The sequence below is a fragment of the Osmerus eperlanus genome, chromosome 4 (genome assembly GCF_963692335.1).
Source record: "Osmerus eperlanus chromosome 4, fOsmEpe2.1, whole genome shotgun sequence".
In the NCBI taxonomy this organism is placed as follows: Eukaryota; Metazoa; Chordata; class Actinopteri; order Osmeriformes; family Osmeridae; genus Osmerus; species Osmerus eperlanus.
Genome location: NC_085021.1, coordinates 16,516,329 through 16,534,114, shown reverse-complemented (window position 1 = coordinate 16,534,114; position 17,786 = coordinate 16,516,329). Strand labels below are relative to the sequence as shown.

The window sequence follows — 17,786 nt, the reverse complement described above, 5'->3', positions numbered from 1 at the left end:
AATAAACTCCTAACAACGGTAACTAAACTAATGATAGAGCCTACAGCATTTCAAATATTAATGTTCTTTTAAGAAATAACAATAATAATACTAATATCAATATTTTAAAATGGTGTACCCCTATATGGGTGAACCTTAAGGCGTAACACAGGTTTTTTCGTATTATCAATGCAATGACATTAGATTTTTTGCCATAAAGGCGTACGACCTTGACCCCACATACCATCCACGCTGTGTCCATTGCTAGACCGGATCCCGTAGTTTTGAGAAAAATAAGTTATTGCTCTTAAAGGGGTAGCTGAGAAGGTGGAGGAGGCTATGGCAGTGGTAGTAAGGGTCGGGGTGTAGGGTGGGGGGTGGGGGGGGGGGGGCGAGATGGTGAGGAGAAGGAGGAGGAGGGGAAGAGATAAGTGATCTAAAGGGGAGACGATAGGACAAAAAGTGATGATGATGAATACATTGGAAAGTTTTTTGGCCCCGACGAGGGTGTCAGATTGAATGGCCTGTGCGCATGTGCGAAGGTGTCCAAACTGACAATGCTTGTGAGATGAAGATAGTGTTGTTGCTGCTTCTGGGCTCACGGAGGACGAGAGGAATCTACAAGCCGACACGATGAGATCCAAGGCGAGGGCGAGAAAACTGGCCAAAAGTAGGTCTTATTTCCCTTCTAACGCTTCCACCCGGCTCGAACTCTCGTGCATATCACCAAGGTGTCCTTGTCATTTATCATATCCTCAGTGTGGCGATATTTGTCCTTGTAGATAACTTTTGTCTTTTCTTTAAAATTGTAACGATACAATACATCCTAGTCCATGTCTTTTCGCTGAAGCAGCCTTGGGTTCGCTTGTTCCCACTGTCAGAACTTTCATGTGTGATCAGAAACGCCGCTGGTGGTTTTGTATAAAAGATATGGAGGAAGAAAAAGCCCCATTGCCAAACAAACTTGCGTCCATGTTATAGTTTTTCCATTGTCTGTTCTTGTAGGTTAAACGGCGAGGAATCATTACTCGAGAGTTAGCAAAAAGTTGTCGAAAGGGATAGTAACTTTTTTATTGAGTCGTTCCAAGTCTCGTGAAATAATATTCCTGGCTTTTGGAATAGTGGGCGCTGTAGCACTGCTCATGGAGACGCAGAGGGCTCAGAATTGAGACAGAGTTGCGCGCTCAACCTCATTCAGCGAGAAGTAGGGACGTTATGATGTGAAATTTGAAAGAAATTTGAATGTTTTCCTGCCGAATTCTACCGTAGCCTGTTTTACTGTAGAAGAAATTGCTTTGCATCCTCCAAGTCTTTTTTTCCTTTGGCCGTTGAACTGCTATGGGTTTTGTTCCTCCTTCAGGGAATGGCAATCAATAATGCTTCTTGTGCAAGAAAGTAGGCTACCCTACTACTTTGTGGACTGTTGCTCGCGTCACACGGAAAATTCATGTATTCATTTTTGTGAACATAGGCACTTTGGTTAAATAGGCCTGCGTATGGTTATATGCTGTTCTAGTTTCATATTTCTAACGCTTTTGTACATAATGCACGCATGAAACACGTTGTTATTTTTTGTTGATTATTTGGGTTTGAGCGTCTATTTCCAGCTATTCGAGCAAAGGTAAACTGTAAAAACATGTCAATTCAGTTGAATGTTGAGATACCCGTGTTGTTACCCTATTTCTTAGTGCGGATTTGTTTCAAATACTGTAGGCCCACTTTATGATCTATTTCATAATGGCTTCTGATTTTACACATATTTGAATTTTCAAATGAACGAATTATTCTAGCCCATGCAGACAAGACGCTTGTTGGAAATTCAGGCAAAGCCACGATTAGGCTACTGTGTGCATTTTGTCCATCAATATTAACGAATGTTGACGCAGATTAGGAGGAAGACAATGACCAAATTACATGTTTGGTTGACAACTTTAAGTCCTATGAAAACCGTTGTTTATGGCTTTCATAGAATCAGTAATCACAACATAGCCAATTTTTAATAATTAACAAAATACTTTCAACAAAGTGTTGTGACTAGGCGAAGGCCTTCTCTAATTTAGTGTCTCCCATTTCTACATATTTTTGTTAAATAGGCCTTCTATAGCCTATTGGCATGTTAATAATTGAATTTATGTAGCAGTGAACATTTACAGTTTTGTTTGTGTTGTTTGGACCACTGAATAAACAATGAATAAACTGCAGAGTTTTGCTGTTGTCATAGTTGTAAAGATTGTTATTGAAGCATGCTTAGGCCTATTGTCTAGGCTATATCTCACACGGACATTTAAGTGTGTAAAGATTTAAAGATGTAGGCTAGCCCTATATAATGCTGCCTACTTGAAATTGTTTTGTGCATGTTGAAAGGTTATAGCCTATATTTTTACCTTTACCGAAATAGGACTTGATCTCTAAATGGCCCCGATTATGCCTGTTGATCCGAGTGCTAATTAACAGAAATGCCTGGCTTTGTAGACCCTCGGAGTCTCTGCGAGAAACTTTTCTTGTGTAACAGCTAATCCGGAATTTATTGCACAGAGAACTTTCAGTATATACTTTATTTAGACGTTACTGGCATTGACATTCAAAACAAGATCCAGAACGATGAACTTGTAAGCCTTAGGGCTAGCCTACATTTTCTGTAACGATTATGAAACTAATTCTTTAATTCTCAAAGCTTATAGGTCTATAGAACACTGGCTACATTTTCTGTTTAGTTTTATTCCAGTATTTGCGAGTACCTACATTGAAAAGGAAATGGCTGATGTTTTAGTAACTTGAAAAGACTTGCCGACTTGCCTGCTCGAGAATGCTAAATCCACAGGGATTCGGCACTCCGAATTGCCTCTGTGCATTTTTGAGAGTTGTCTAAATTGATAAACCTGGCATTGATCAATAAATAGAGTGACGGGTGGTAGCCTAGTATTTACAAACACGGTTGTTTACATATTACATATTAGGCCTATCGTAGCCAGGTGGCCTGTAATTTAGATGAATGTTGGTTTGTTTTGCTTGTTTAGGTTTGACAGGCCTTTATATTAGGCTACAGATGGGCTAATAGTCCATTTGTTCACAATGAAAAAAAAATATGATTATTAATTGAATTAGGCCTACAGTTTGCCTACAATAACAAACCACATTAACATTCTTATTAATAGACGATCGTGATCATAATGATAACAATAGCAAAATTAAGAATTATAAATAAAATGTCAATAGGCCTACGTTTCATGATTTTCAATAGAACTTTTAGGCTATATTATTGTTATCGTGCACTTATGTTTGTCATCAAAGTCTAAGATGGAATATTTATTCCATTACTCCCCCCCCCCCCCCCCCTCTTCATTATTGTTTACTAGTGGAGACCATTTTAGGCGGCTATGTTAGAAGCTATATGTAATTTTTTATGTAGCAATATTTGAAAGGTTGGTTTAATTTCTTATACTTAGTAAAATAATATGCCATACTGGTTAAAAAAAGAAAATACAGGTGAGATCGTTGGCTATGGGTGTCTCAAAGTTTTGTAAATTAATATGTAAATAAAATAAGGCAGCGTTAATGCTGATGAGCTAAGTCGTTTGTCTTGAACCTTTGCAGGTTAAACCTTTTTAAGTGCCAAATATGAAATTCTATAAAGTTCAATTAAGAAGACCCGTAGCTTAATTTGATTCTCGGTCTATTGGGGTTGCAATAATGCAGCCGAAGACACTGGGAATTGAAATTAGCCGCCAGATTGGAAAAATTGAGCATTTTATAGATTGCGCAGGTTTAGAATATGGTATAGGCTACTCTCTCTTTCTCTCTCTCTCTCTCTCTCTCTCTCTCTCTCTCTCTCTCTCTCTTTTACACACATACAAACATATTATTTCCCTTAACGCATGTATCCTATACCACTATCGATGTGAGAGCTGCAACATCTAAGAAGATGACGCAGTCCAAACGGTGTGACTTAAAAAATCACACTATAACACCAGCAGCAAAGTAGGGCGACCTGTAACGAGATGCTTTTCCCCACAACCGTGATGGCTATTTGATTAGAAAACGTACGTTTATTTTCTCATGGAGCAATACTTTTTACAAATGGCACATTTAGGTAGGCTGGTTGGCTGGTAAACAAGATTGCTACGTGAGAAACCAAGATGTCAAGCAGTTTAGAGCAAGGAAAAGGTGCGTTTATCCACGTTTACAGCGAGGATAACAGACATGATCCTACAGTAGTAGCGTTTTCATTGAAAGTAGGCTAGGCCTTAACATTGCCATGTCGCATGGTCGCTTTCTGTTGGGCTTAACATAGCACTGCTTTCTCGTTAGTGGTCTTCTTTAGATGTGATGTGTGTCATGAACCCAAGTGTTATTGTACAGCTTCTGATGTTTTGACAGAACTAATAAAACCAAACCCATAACACTGTAAAACAACAATGGGAGCAATGTAGAATTTTTGGCTCAAGCCTCAGAGCCCCACGAAGAAGACCCTGGGCATACACTGCTAAAATGGCTGTCAACTATGACGCTCTTAGCTCAGGTAGAGCTCAATAAAATCTTGCCCAAGCCTTAACTATATTTTTTAGAAATGTTCTTATGTCAATCTCTTGGCTACCACTATATTTGCAGTGGGTTTATCACAATGAAAGTAATAACAATAAAGTTTGTGTGAAGTTGCATTGTGGATCATTCCTAACAAATGATTGTTTCTTTTACTTTCTGATCTTTGCCAGGCTGTTTCTGGGATAGTCAATCCAGTAGTACTGCTTAGTTCAGGGTGACTCCTCCATACAGGCATGCAATTTTGAGCTAAACCAGAGTGACTCGGCCTAGATAGACAGCAGATGAATTTTTTCAGTCTATTTTTGAATTTTTATAAACGATGTGAATCAGAGATGTTATATAGTTTTCTTTCTTTTGTGGACTGTCCTTTTAATAAATCATACTCAAGTGCACATCCCGAAAAGTACACACACACACACACACACACACACACTGAGAGGAACACACACACACACAGAGGAAAGGGTGCTTGCAGCTGACAATTTAAACCCAAACTATCACAAATTGTAAATGACGTCTAGCAAGCAAGAGTTGGCATTGCTGGTGTATGTGTGCTTGTGTGTATGTATGCATTTGTGTGTGTTCACTCAACCCTTTGGATCCACAGTTTAGTTCTGGGAGGTTTAGTCAGTGCTTTGGGCCTGAACTTTGCCCAAATCTCTCTCAATATGAAGGCATGCCTCATTACAACTAAATTTGGTCATGACGTAATAGACACACCTAACACACACATACACACTCATAAAACATCTCTTGTCTCAATCTCATCCCCTATGATGATATTGTGCCTCATATATCCACATCACCATGCTTTTCCTCCAGTCGCTGGTAAATCATCCGCCATATTTGTTAAAGCGCTGCAGTCTCCCCATGTTTTGGCAGTTGAATGTGCATGCCTGAGAAAGTTAAAGATATCTGTGTGTTTTCTCCTCAAACAAGCCCTGCTTTTTGTCATTCTCCGTATCCGTCATTTTTAGACGAAGATGAGATGGATAAAAATAGACAGGCAGCATACTAGAGAGTGGTATGCATTAGGCGAAAGGGGCAAAAAGGAGCCATTACATTGCATTTAAAGGCATTTCGGGGTTGACCTGCGGTGCTTATCGAGTTACAGCCTTGTGCTGAGCTATGTCTCGAAGACTGTCTACTCTCTCACTGGCCAGCAAGGCCCTCTAGCTTTGCTGTCTTTAACAATTTTATTTTAGTAACCATTCTGTTCCCAGTGACATAAAATGGAATTATTATGTCACTATGTGCACATGTGGTTACATCCCCTGCTGGTGGACCGTCTGTTTTGATTGCAAAACAGGGGTGAATATTATTAAAGAGTTCATACATGGAACTAATTAGCGTGCGTTAGCTGCACACATGATTCACTAAATGTAATATCCTAGGGATTTCTCCATTGTGACAAGTCTTATCAGGATATAATACTTGTTTGTTTGGCATAAGCTCTCCGCATCCATTTCTCTCTTCACCTTTCTTCTCTTCTGCTCTTTCTGCCTCTTTGTCACTCCCTGCTCCTTCTCTTTCCCGCACACCTTTCTTTATACAGTAAATATTCTTTCTCTTCTCTTCTCTTTCTTTCTCTTCTCTTTCTTTGTTTCTTTCTTTCTTTCTTTCTTTCTTTCTTTCTTTCTTTCTCTCTCTCTCTCTCTCTCTCTCTCTCTCTCTCTCTCTCTCTCTCTCTCTCTCTCTCTCTCTCTCTCTCTCTCTCTCTCTCTCTCTCTCTCTCTCTCTCCTACTTTAAGGATCATGCAGTGTGGGTATGCTTGTGTTTCCTCAGGGTCATTGAGGCTTGTCCATGGTCAAGGGCACACCTCAGGAGACTCCAACAACACTCACATTCAGTGTGCTGTATGTATATATACAAGTCTGGAGTTTAATAACTAACTGCTTTTGGACACAGAGAAAGCACTAAATCCACAGATTCCAGCAACACACTCACTAATTTTCTATCAATCTACAGTACATAGAGACACAGTCATTCCTACCTCCTCCCAGCTCAGTCCCTCGTCACTGACTCCCCCCACCTACTCCTACCAGCAGCCGAAGGGTGCTCGTGTGAAGACGCAGGCCCTGATGTTCCATCCTGTCCTCATGATAAGGAGACAAATGCCCTCTCCCCGGAGGAAGGAGAGGGAGATGAGTTTGGGAGCGGCGTCACTTTAAAGCCGGCGTGTTCAAAGCCCTGGCTCCCTCGCCAGTTATCTCTTTCCCTCCCCTCCCCTCTGTTTTGTCATTAACACAAAGACGTGCATGTAGTGTCTCATTAGAACGGATTAGAGTTGCTGTCTCCCACTTGGGTGAGGGGGGGGGGTGATCAAGGAAGAGACATTTGTCTTTATAGTCTCCTCCCTCCTTAGCCCCTCTGAGATCAGGTTCTTTGATTTGCCACGATAAAGCCCCCCTTTCATGTTGGTCGGGACGGTCGCGATTATACTGTCAGCCTCTATAGTTCGGCGGTTTTGACAAATTTGCTGCGGCGGAGAGGAAAGGGGGTGGGGGTGGCGACGGAGAGAGTCACAGTAATTGAGTCATCATTATCCAATAGCTTCAGCAGGCGAGTGGCCGTCTGTTTCCTCAATACTAAGCTAACTTTCTTTGAAAGTAAGATGGACTGTGAGAAAGATGAGAGAGAGAGGAAGATAAGAGAGGAGAGTTTGAAGGGGAAAGAAAGAGAGAGAGAGAGAGAGAGAGAGAGAGAGAGAGAGAGAGAGAGAGAGAGAGAGAGAGAGAGAGAGAGGAGAGAGAGAGAGAGAGAGAGAGAGAGAGAGAGAGAGAGAGAGAGAGAGAGAGAGAGAGAGAGAGAGAGAGAGAGAGAGAGAGAGAGAGAGAGAGAGAGAGAGAGAGAGAGAGAGAGAGAGAGAGAGAGAGAGAGAGAGAAGGGACGAAGACAGGGGTATCTGTCCCTGGATGAATGGTCTGCTTATTTGACTGCCTCTCCAAGCACTCCTGTCCATGAAAATTGGCTTCATTATATCAATGCTATGCCTGCCCCCTCCCTCTCCTCTGACCCACAGTGTTTGCAACACAATTAGCCCATCTCACCAACTGCCATTTATATTGCAAAAAAAAAGAAGAAATTAACCAGTCGCATGTTGATTACGATTTTCCCTTGAGAGAAAGAGCTACTATTGGTTTAATTTCATTAACTCCACGGCTTGTAAGAGAAATATATAAAGACCTCAACCTGCCTCCATTTTTCTATGCCACCAGTGTCGGCATGCTAAACAAATCATTAGAACAAGTCCAAGCCTAAACTGTGGAGGATTGGTTCTCTCATTCCACAGGAGCCCCAAAGTTATTAACACGGTGCATATCTTCTCTCAATTGTTCTTATTTCGCATTCTACTTCTGTATGTCCAATCATTCATGAGTGTGTCATAGTCTCCAATAAGATCCAACAACCGTTTGTTGAAGTCGCTTAAATTAAACACTTTAGAGTTTAACATATTTTCACACATCACAAATAAGGCACATAGTCAATAGTGATCCTGTGGACATTATAGTGTACATCACAAATAAGGCACATAGTCAATAGTGATCCTGTGGACATTATAGTGTATTGTGCTTATGTTGATGATTAATGGAAAAAAAATTGCCATCGTTGTTAACCTAGAGCCCGATTGTTTGCAAAATGTTGAGTTTGGTGGTGTGTGTGTCAGTCATGTGGGAGAGTGGTGTGGGTGTCAGGGGGAGGGGAGGTCTTCAGTAAAACATTTCAAGATGGGCCATTAGTCCCCTCTGCCCGTCCGACACTGTGATTCCTCTATGCTGCCCCTCCAACCCACAGCCTCATCCTGCCCAGTGTCCGGTTCCAAAGTAACGATGAGGCTTCGTGTGAAAATATTGAATTGCAAAAACATCCCAGGGTGAGAGGGTGTGTGAATGGAGCTTTCAGCGCAGGGGCCGGGCAAAACCCGCCGCTACTGAGTGACGGACAACAAATGGCATTTGTGACCAGAGAAAGAGAAAGAGAGATAGAGATGGGTGGTGGTGGGCGGGGGGGGGTTCATGGCTCTTAGGCCTAATTTCAGACCTTTGGGCCTACAGGCCTGAAGAGCGTTATCACATGACCCATCTGACCTTTGAACCATGCATTGCCATGGCTGCCAGGCCACGCCTCAGTGGGTGGCCGCAATCAAAGCCAGCCATTCATTACCCCCCTTACAGAGCTCTAAAGGTAATAGGTAAAAAGTTATATCAGAGACCTCCACTTTCCTGCGCAGTAAGAGGTCAAACCTCTTTAGATCTGGGGATAATGTCAAAGGTAGGCGGCCATTTTAAGTCCTCTTGCGCAGGGAGATTTGATGCAATTGCACTCATTGTTTAAGAGTTTATCTTGCATACCGTTTCATAGAAAGTCCATTCCACACAGCTTTGAGAGCCACTTGTGAGTCTTGTGATGTCAGAGGTGATTCTTGGATTCTTACTAAATGTACAGTATGTGTTGGAGAGTAGTCATGTGCCTTTTATGTCATTGTGTGTGTATGATATCATGTGTGGGTGGGTTGGACGGGGGTGGTGCTAGTTGATTCCTGATGTCTCAGCAGACTTGGTGCCCCCCATCGCTGGCAACCCACATGTTGGCATCCTGTTCTCCCTTGTCTTTCTCTCTCTCTCTCCCTTTGAGTTTTCCTCAAGAACGTTGGTCTCTCTCTCTTTTCTTTCTCTCTCTCTCTGGTCCTTTGAAAAAATGCGGTGTCTTTGTCCTCGTCTGATAAAAGATGCCATAGTTTCCCTTTTCCTCTTCTTTGTGCCCCTGGCCGGCGGCTCCTGTAGAAGTGCAAATTGTAGCCTCTCGGAGGGGCTATCCCTGAGCCCCGGAGGGCCCCTACTCTAGCCTGCTAATTACGGACCAGAGCCCACAGCAACCCGGGCCCTGGAAAGGAGTGCATTCCCACAACCACCTGGCCTTCTTTTCTCCTCGGTCTTTGATGGCTGACACCCCGCCACCCCGCCAACCCTTTTCCACCCCAACCCCCTCCATCCTCCTCATCTCCAGCCCCCCCCAGCCCCCACCCCCATCCCCATCCCAACATACTACCTCACATGTCTAACTCTCTCTCTCTGCCTCTCATTAATAGGGGTTTTAAATTGCTTTCTGACCCTGACAAACTCCTTGTTGAAAAGGGAGATGAGGAAGAGGGGTGGGGGGTTGGGAAGGTGGACTGGTGGGGGTGGGATGCTGGAGGAAGGGAGGGAAAGGAGGCAGAGGGTTCCATGCTCTGGAGGTAGTAAGGAGGTGAGGCATGAATCTGAGGTCCAATACCATGGGTCTGGGTTGTGTAGGATCTCCCGAGGAAGACGTCTCCTGGCCGGCGTGACCGCCGACACATCGAACGTGCATTGTGAGAAGAGACTACACAGAGGAAGAGAGTTAACGATTCCAATCCTCTCCTCGTTCCATTCAGTGCACCCTCTTCACCCTCTGCCCCCTCTCGCCCCTCAGCACGTGCACTCTCCTCCTCTCATCCCTAATTCTTTGCAAAGTTTGGTCAAATAGTATTTTATAAATAAGTGCATTCCCCTCCCAGTCAACTTCCAGTGTTGGGAAGGATTAAAACTGTACAAAGAACATGTACACAGGTAGGGTTTGTTGTGCACCTTCTCCATCCGAATGTTTCTAGATGATGTGGCCCTCCTGGTCAAAATAAAACAAAACAATAGAAATGTACCGTATCTAGCTCTTGAACTACTGATATCTTCTGAACAGAATGTTTATTGTCGTCAATTAATAGGCTTCCTTTCTTTTAAGGTTATTAACATGTTTAACTACAGGCGCAGGTTGGTTCCGGCCTTAAATCAATTTGTGGAAAATTTCTCATTATAAGTTATGCTCACTCACACACACAATCATGTAATTCACCCTCTTATTTGCGTTCTATTACAGAAAGCTCTATTAAAAGCCAAAAATCAATAATCCTTGGCGCAGTGTGCCAATTAAAAGCTCCATTTTACCGGGGAGAATGAGGTGGGAGAAGCAGGACGGCCCTTCACAGGAAAACAAATGGCTCTATTAAAACCCCCCAACTCTATGATGCTATCACCTGGGACTCCCCAAGGCAAAGCACTGGCCCACTATTTGCTTCTCCTTCACGAAGTAAAGGAGGCCTCCTGAGTGGAGCTTACCTTCCGACCGGCCTAGTGCATAGCTGATAGCAGAAGTAAAGGAGAACAGAGAGATAGATAATCATTAACCGGCTTCACAAACAGACAGGCAGATGTCTTGTCATCTGTTTTTGTCGTTTGACAAGTAGTCTGACTGTTCAATAACCAGCGACGATATTTGCTCAGAGGGACATATTTAGGTTTAGGATCAGGAAGTATTTGATTGGCTTTCCCAGAAGTAAGATCTTCCTGGACAGATTTATAATCATTTACTGGAGGAAGAATGGGAGAAGGGCATACAGTACAGAGAATACTTTTTACTTCTTCCTGCCTAGTATTTCCTCATAACTCCCTGGCTCTTCACAGGCCAGACTCTCCAATCACAATACGTCAAGGAGCACTCCCCTCTGTCACCAGCCTATCGGTGGCCCCCATTCCAGCTACAGCTGTCCTCTTCAGACGTGGCCCTACTGTTAACAGAGTCCTGTGATGTAATGACTCATAGTAACTTAATTCCTTCATCTTCTGCAGTGCCTCAACCTCAATGACTATCATGGTCAACTGGATATTACTTCAGCATTGCATCATTCAGTCATCAGGCTTTATGATCTGTGCTTTGTGTGGGTAGAGGTTGGCAGACACACATCCCAACATGGCCATAACTATGGTTTAGTATGATGGTATCCATGGATGAATAGCAGTTTGATGCTAGGCTGTGATTGGCAGGCTGATGCCTGTACTTGGTATACATTGGTAAGTTATAGAATATAGACAAAAAGAGGATGCTAAGATTCACACAAGCTTTTATTTAGTCCTGCTAGAGTGCGTTTCTCTTTCTCTCTTCGACTCTACATAAAGTCAGCCCACATCCTTTCCTTTTCTCGAAAAAAAAAGCAAGATCCTGTTTCTGAACAGTGTTTTATGAGTGGTTGAAACGGCAACTTTTGCGGTATCCTTTGACTGCATTGACCGTTCAACTTAAGCTCCTGAGGTTTTTGGAAGATGTAAATTAAAAGTTTTAATTGGGAAGACGTTATTTGAAACAAATGCTTGTGCTTGGGGACAGAGCTGTCAGTCACACTGGGCTTTTAGCCGAGCTTCTTTGCGTTTGACATTTTTTTTCTTCTGCTTACTGCTGGTCTTGCAAGTTCTCTTTTCCCCATCATCCAAACTCCAATAAAAACATGCTCGGATGACCAAAGGGAAAACACACAAACACACCCACCCATGCACACAAAACACAGACACACTCACACACAGACATCTTTTTTTTCAACACTGGAGAGCAATACGCAGCACGCTGATGTGATGACACTGAAAACTTGGGAGACCACGGCTCTGACTGCTTAATCAGGAAGGAGCTACTGGATGCTAGATTTTTTTGTACTGTTTTAACAATCTTTTCTATAGGTACATTAATGTACTTTCATGCTACCCTCTCCAGTAACTACCAAACATGGGAAAGGACACTACAGCAGGTGAATACATTTAGTTTAACTACATTTTTGTCCAAATAAGTTTCATATTAGTCTTAGAATAACTACAACAACTTCCGTAGTATCTCAGTCATGGACCTTTTGCTATAAGACTGTTTTTCCCAGCAGTTTGGAGAACCAACTCTCAGGGAAATCTAATGACGCGGGGACATTAGTGTCTGTATCCTATCCTTAGTTTGACCTCATAGCCCTGACCCTTCAGGACACATCACATAAACCTCCCTCCTCTCTCCCTCGTTCTATCCCTCCCACTTCTCTGTATAAGTGAGTATGAGGGCCATCAGCACTCCTTCAGCCCTCTTTTCATTAAAAATAGGTGTGTGGATTCCTCTCCTCTCTTTTGACACCTCGCTATTTATCTACCGGACACGGCTCAGGGCAGGACCCGTGGAAAAGGGGAAGAGGGAAGATTTTTGTTTTCAGAAACACTTTGATGCCAAGTTCCTCCACGCAAAACACGATCCCAGCCACACATCTGAGATGGGTTTACTGAAATAACAGCAAATGTTTGTCTTGTATTGTATGGCATGCCGCGCAAGGAGCAATAAAGCCCTTCTTCCAGCGCCTAAAGCGCCTCTTAATAAAATAGTCAAGAATAACTTCTTTACCTTAATCTCCCCGATAGATTACAGCTCTGAGGGTGGGAAATTAGCAGCAGGCCTATTCCTCTGTTTCCCTGTTTCTCCATCTCACTCTTTCTTTTCCTTTCCGACCTTTCTTTCACTCACCATTTACCTCTCTCTCCCTCCTCCTGGCCATCCTTCCTCCTCCTCACTTCTTTTCCTCTTTTCTCTATCTCTCTCCTCTTCCCTCGTTCCCTGTGTTTGCCTGGTAATGAACTTTTACACGGCTTCTTCACAGCTTGTGGGGGGATGGGGTTTTATTGAGGAGATATTGGAACAACATGTGGCTAATGGGAGCAGAGTTTTCCATAGCCTGGTCTTCATCAGCAGAGAGAGGGGCTAAACAACTAAACATGGCCACTGACAATGGATATGAGTCCTTTTAAGTGGATCTGGGGGATCACAGGAAATAGGTATTGTGTTTGTGTGCGTGCACTTTATACGTGTGTGTGTGTGTGTGTGTGAAAGAGAGAGTGTGCTTCTCTATTCCTTCGGGGAGATACAGTCCTATTGGATAGAAGAATGCCAGTGTGTGTGTGTGTGTGTATCCCTTGTGTCCAAGGTGTAACACACACCTTTACCTCGGCGGCGGAGGCTTTGAAAGCTGCGCGCCTTGCTCCAGCGTCTGATCTTCGTAAAAGGCTGCTCGTTTTACAGCTTCCTGTCGTCCCGGGCCGCAGACGCCTTCGCCCGCCATCTGGGGCTTCCAGGGGGCGGAGCCAGACGGAGCTTCTAAAGCAGCCACCGCGCCATGGGACAGGGGTCCCAGCCTCTACCCTGGAACATCCCCTCCCTCACTTTGAAACCAATATCACACAGAGGAGAGGAGAAAAGCAACCTCCTTCCTCTCTCTTTCCTACCTTCCTTCTTTCTTTTCCCGCTTGTTCCTTGTCTGGTGCTCTGAGGACCATGACTAAGATGATATCATCCCACCCGCAGTTAAGACAGGTGTGTGGACTGGATGTGTGTGTTCATGAGATGGTTGCGATGGTTGACCGGTCCATTCAGGTAAGGACACCCTTGAAGTTCTCACCCTTGACTTCTGTCTGACCGCTGGGGTCGAGTCCCCTGCTCTAGGACCAAGGAGTCTGGTAGAGCTTCAAAGGGTCTCGTACACTCAAAGATGGCGAGAACATCAAAGCGTGGTGGCATGCCCCTAGTTATTTAGCTCCCGTTGGCATTTCTTTGTGTATGTGCCTTTATGTGTATATGTGTGTGGGTGAGAGTGTGTGTTTCGAATCAGGCCGGTGGACCGAGAGGGGGCGGTGTGGTTTGTGGGATGTTGCTCTTTGATGGTGCTGTGGTGTCTGGGGGGTCAGATCAGCAGATAGCCCACCCCCCACCCCCCACCCCGCTTCTCTCCCAGGACAGGCAGTGTCAGGTGTACCAGGGGACAGAGCTGGCTGGCTGGCACCAGGCCAGCAGGGTGTTCATGACAATGACAGTGTTCGTGCGCTCCCAAAGTGACTCCTCTCCTCTTTCCTCTCCCCGAAACACTCAGCGTGCTACACTGTTGACATAAACAAAGAGAGAAAAAGAGAGAGGAATTGAACTTTTCCGATTTTGTATCGGAGTAAATGTGAGGGTTTAAAGGTACAATTTGTCGTTGGTTGAGAACATACCATCCAAAAAGGAACACAACTTGAGCGAAAAATGGTTCCTGGCCAAATTACTCCAGTGTGTTAATTGTGCCTGCGAGTGCATATGTGTGTGTGTGTGCGTGTGTGTCCAAGGGCAGAGGGCAAAGATGTGTGGGGCGTGCAGCTGGCTAAACAGACTGTTTGCTCCTCGCTGACAGTGAGAGAGAGTGTTTGAATGATGAAGGCAAGTTTAAGTAGCTGTGGAGAGAGCGGGAGAAAAAAAATGAAAGCATGATGAAAGTGGATAAATAGAATTGTTTTTGCTGGCGGTGCGTGAGCTATCCTCCGAGTCAAGTGTTTAAGGAGAGCGAGAACAAAAACAAATACAACTTATTTATTTTTAGTGCCGCAGGTGCCTGTTAAAAGCTTATTGGTTTTAGGGTGACTTGTTCACTTTCAGAGAGTGACGAGCCTCTCTCCCACTTGGAAAGAGAAAGGGAGGAGGGAGGAGAGAGATGTTGTCAAGAACTACAGCATACAAGGTTTACTGGGAAGAGCAGGGTGAGATATGATGGGACAGGACAAAAAGATAAAAACCTTTTTTTTTATTTTATTCTATAACTCCTGGAGTTGATGTGTGGGTGAGTGTGTGTTAGTATACATGTGTGTGTGTGTGTGTGTCCATCTGTGTATGTCTCCATGTGTACAGTAGCAGGTCATTGAGATGAGTGTGGAAAGGGCACCAATTCCCTGGGGAGGGAGACTCTTGAGTTACCCCACTCAGAGTTGTCCTTGCTCCCTCTTCATCCATTATTGAGCACATTAATTCAGACTGCGGACAAACTCATTACGCTCTGAAATGGGGACAGCCTTGGGGTCAATCGGCTAGGTAAAAATGTCAGCTTGTGGTACTTGGAAAGGCTTTTTCAAGGCTTTTTTTTTGTTGCAAAAGATATAAGACGTCCCTTGTTGTTTCGTTTAAAATGTATCTGGGAAATGAAAATACATTTTTAGTTTAATTAAATGTTAATCTAAATACACGGTAGGGTTTACTGTAGGGTTTCAATGGAATAATTGGACTAGAAATACGAAAAGTGCCAGCAAGGCAAGAACACTGTTAGTTTTTATAATATTCAGAGGCATAAATCAAAAAGTTAAATATTATTTTAGTCCAGCACCTGGTCTGGATTTGACACTTCATGTGTGGTTTGTAAGCAGAAGAGCATATTTGTTTTCCCAAGTTTCCTCCAAGGTATGATATAATCTGAACACCTGTGTGTGTGTGTGTGTGTGTGTGCGTGTGTGTGTGTGTGCCTGTGTGAATGCCCAAGGATGAGCTCATAGTTCTGCTCAAGGTGACCACTGTAGAAGGTGGGCTGTCATGTGGATAGTTTAGGGTTTGTTGTTTCCTAAACACTGCAGTAAGATACACGTACACACACACACATACACACACACACACTGATGTTATACGTCAGAAGGCAGCAGTGTGCTGATGTTCAAACCTGCCGACTGACAGCAAACTATATTAATATGGCCTGGCTGGTAATAAAGTGACCCATATGACCCCCCCCCCCAACTCCATTCCCACTTAGAAGTATCAATAATGTGATTGATGTCTCAAGCTCAGACCAATAGCCTTGATTCCATTACAGGCCCTACAACATCAACCTACCTCACAACCCCTTTCCTCCTCCCTCCCTCCCTCCCTTCTGTCTCTCCCTCCGCCTCTGCCTCCCTCGATCTCTGCCTCCCTCGGCCTCTGACGCTGCCTCCTACTTAGCAGGATCTGTTTCCAGCAGCAGACAGGGTCATGCTTTTTGTTTTTCACTGTCATGACGTAGTTCCTAAACAAGTAGAGGCTCCCCTCTTCTGAATCAGATCTGGAAATGAGAGGGAGGAGTGGAGAGGGAGGAGTGGAGAGGGAGGAGGGGGAGAGGGAGGAGGGGGAGAGGGAGGAGGGGAGAGGGAGGAGGGGGAGAGGGAGGAGTGGAGAGGGAGGAGTGGAGAGGGAGGAGGGGAGAGGGAGGAGGGGGAGAGGGAGGAGTGGAGAGGGAGGAGTGGAGAGGGAGGAGGGGAGAAGGAGGAGGGGGAGAGGGAGGAGGGGGAGAGGGAGGAGGGGAGAGGGAGGAAGGGAGAGGGAGGAGGGGAGAGGGAGGAGGGGGAGAGGGAGGAAGGGAGAGGGAGGAAGGGAGAGGGAGGAGTGGGAGAGGGAGGAGGGGGAGAGGGATGGGGAGAGGGAGGAGGGGAGAGGAGGAGGGGAGAGGGAGGAGGGGAGAGGGAGGAGGGGAGAGGGAGGAAGGGAGAGGGAGGAGGGGGAGAGGGAGGAGGGGGAGAGGGAGGAGGGAGAGGAGGGAGGAGGAGGGAGAGGGAGGAGGGGAGAGGGAGGAGGGGAGAGGGAGGGGGAGAGGGAGGAGGGGAGAGGGAGGAGGGGAGAGGGAGGAGGGGGAGAGGGAGGAGGGGGAGAGGGAGGAGGGGGAGAGGGAGGAGGGGGAGAGGGAGGAAGGGAGAGGGAGGAGGGGGAGGAGGAGAGAGGGATGGGGGTAGAGGGAGGGGGGAGAGGGAGGAGGGGATAGGGAGGAGGGGGGGTCACTTGTGGTTTAGTTTGAACTCTTCATTGTCTGCATTTCCTCTCCTTTTTTCACATAAATGTGATTTTCCTCCCCTCCCCTGTGTTTTGTGTCAGATCGGACTAGGAGATCTTTGAAGTGGGGAGGGTGGCTCCCCTCACCCCCCCAGGGTACGACCCCTTCATCTGTGCCCCACGCGACCGCGCTCCCTATCGCACACCAGACATTGTTCATTACCTGTTGGTATCAGAGAAGAAAGAGAGGCCTCTAATCAAATTGACTGAAGTTCATTTTGTCTGACAAAGAATTGAGTCCGTGGAAAAGGTCACTGGTTTAATTTGAGTCTGCCTGTAAATGTTGAACATTTATCCAGTGAAAAGCTAACTCCTTATCTTCAACTAAATCAAGACTGGCACTATTAGAACATCATGAAACCCAAGCTTTATTCACTTACATGTTTAATGTTTTCCGTGCTAATACTAGAATGTACCCTCTGTAACCAGGGCCAAAGGAGAGGAGAGCAGAGACACATACAGATACGCACTACTATGTTTGGCAGATCTTGGGTGTTAACATCTTGACCAAGGCCTGTCCAGCCCAGCCAGCACAGCCTGGCCCTCAAAGAGCCCTTTCAGAAAACACACACACGCACACACACACACACACACACACACTCCCATCCAGAACACATCAACTTGTGCAGCTGTTTAGCCAAAGGAGTAATTAGCGTCCTGTTCACCAGGTTGCAGTTGGCCCTTCTCCTCTGGGCTTCTGGGAGACTCGGGGTTTGTTTCCTGGGCTGCTGCCGCTCAACGGCACTCTCACATCCTCCGGGGGGGTTAGCTTATCCCAGAGATATGCTGCATCTGTCACAGTTCGGTG

General features: G+C 45.0%; 1 protein-coding gene across 1 annotated transcript in view; it reads left to right on the top strand.

Annotated features, from left to right (window-relative positions):
* The first annotated feature begins 392 nt into the window (after nucleotides 1–392).
* Nucleotides 393–17,786, top strand: part of prdm16 (PR domain containing 16) — a 147,157-nt gene continuing 129,763 nt past the window's right edge. The window contains exon 1 of the mRNA XM_062459486.1: nucleotides 393–649. Coding sequence (XP_062315470.1) covers nucleotides 613–649 — 37 coding nt within the window. The 5' untranslated portion in view covers nucleotides 393–612. The remainder of the gene's footprint in view (nucleotides 650–17,786) is intronic.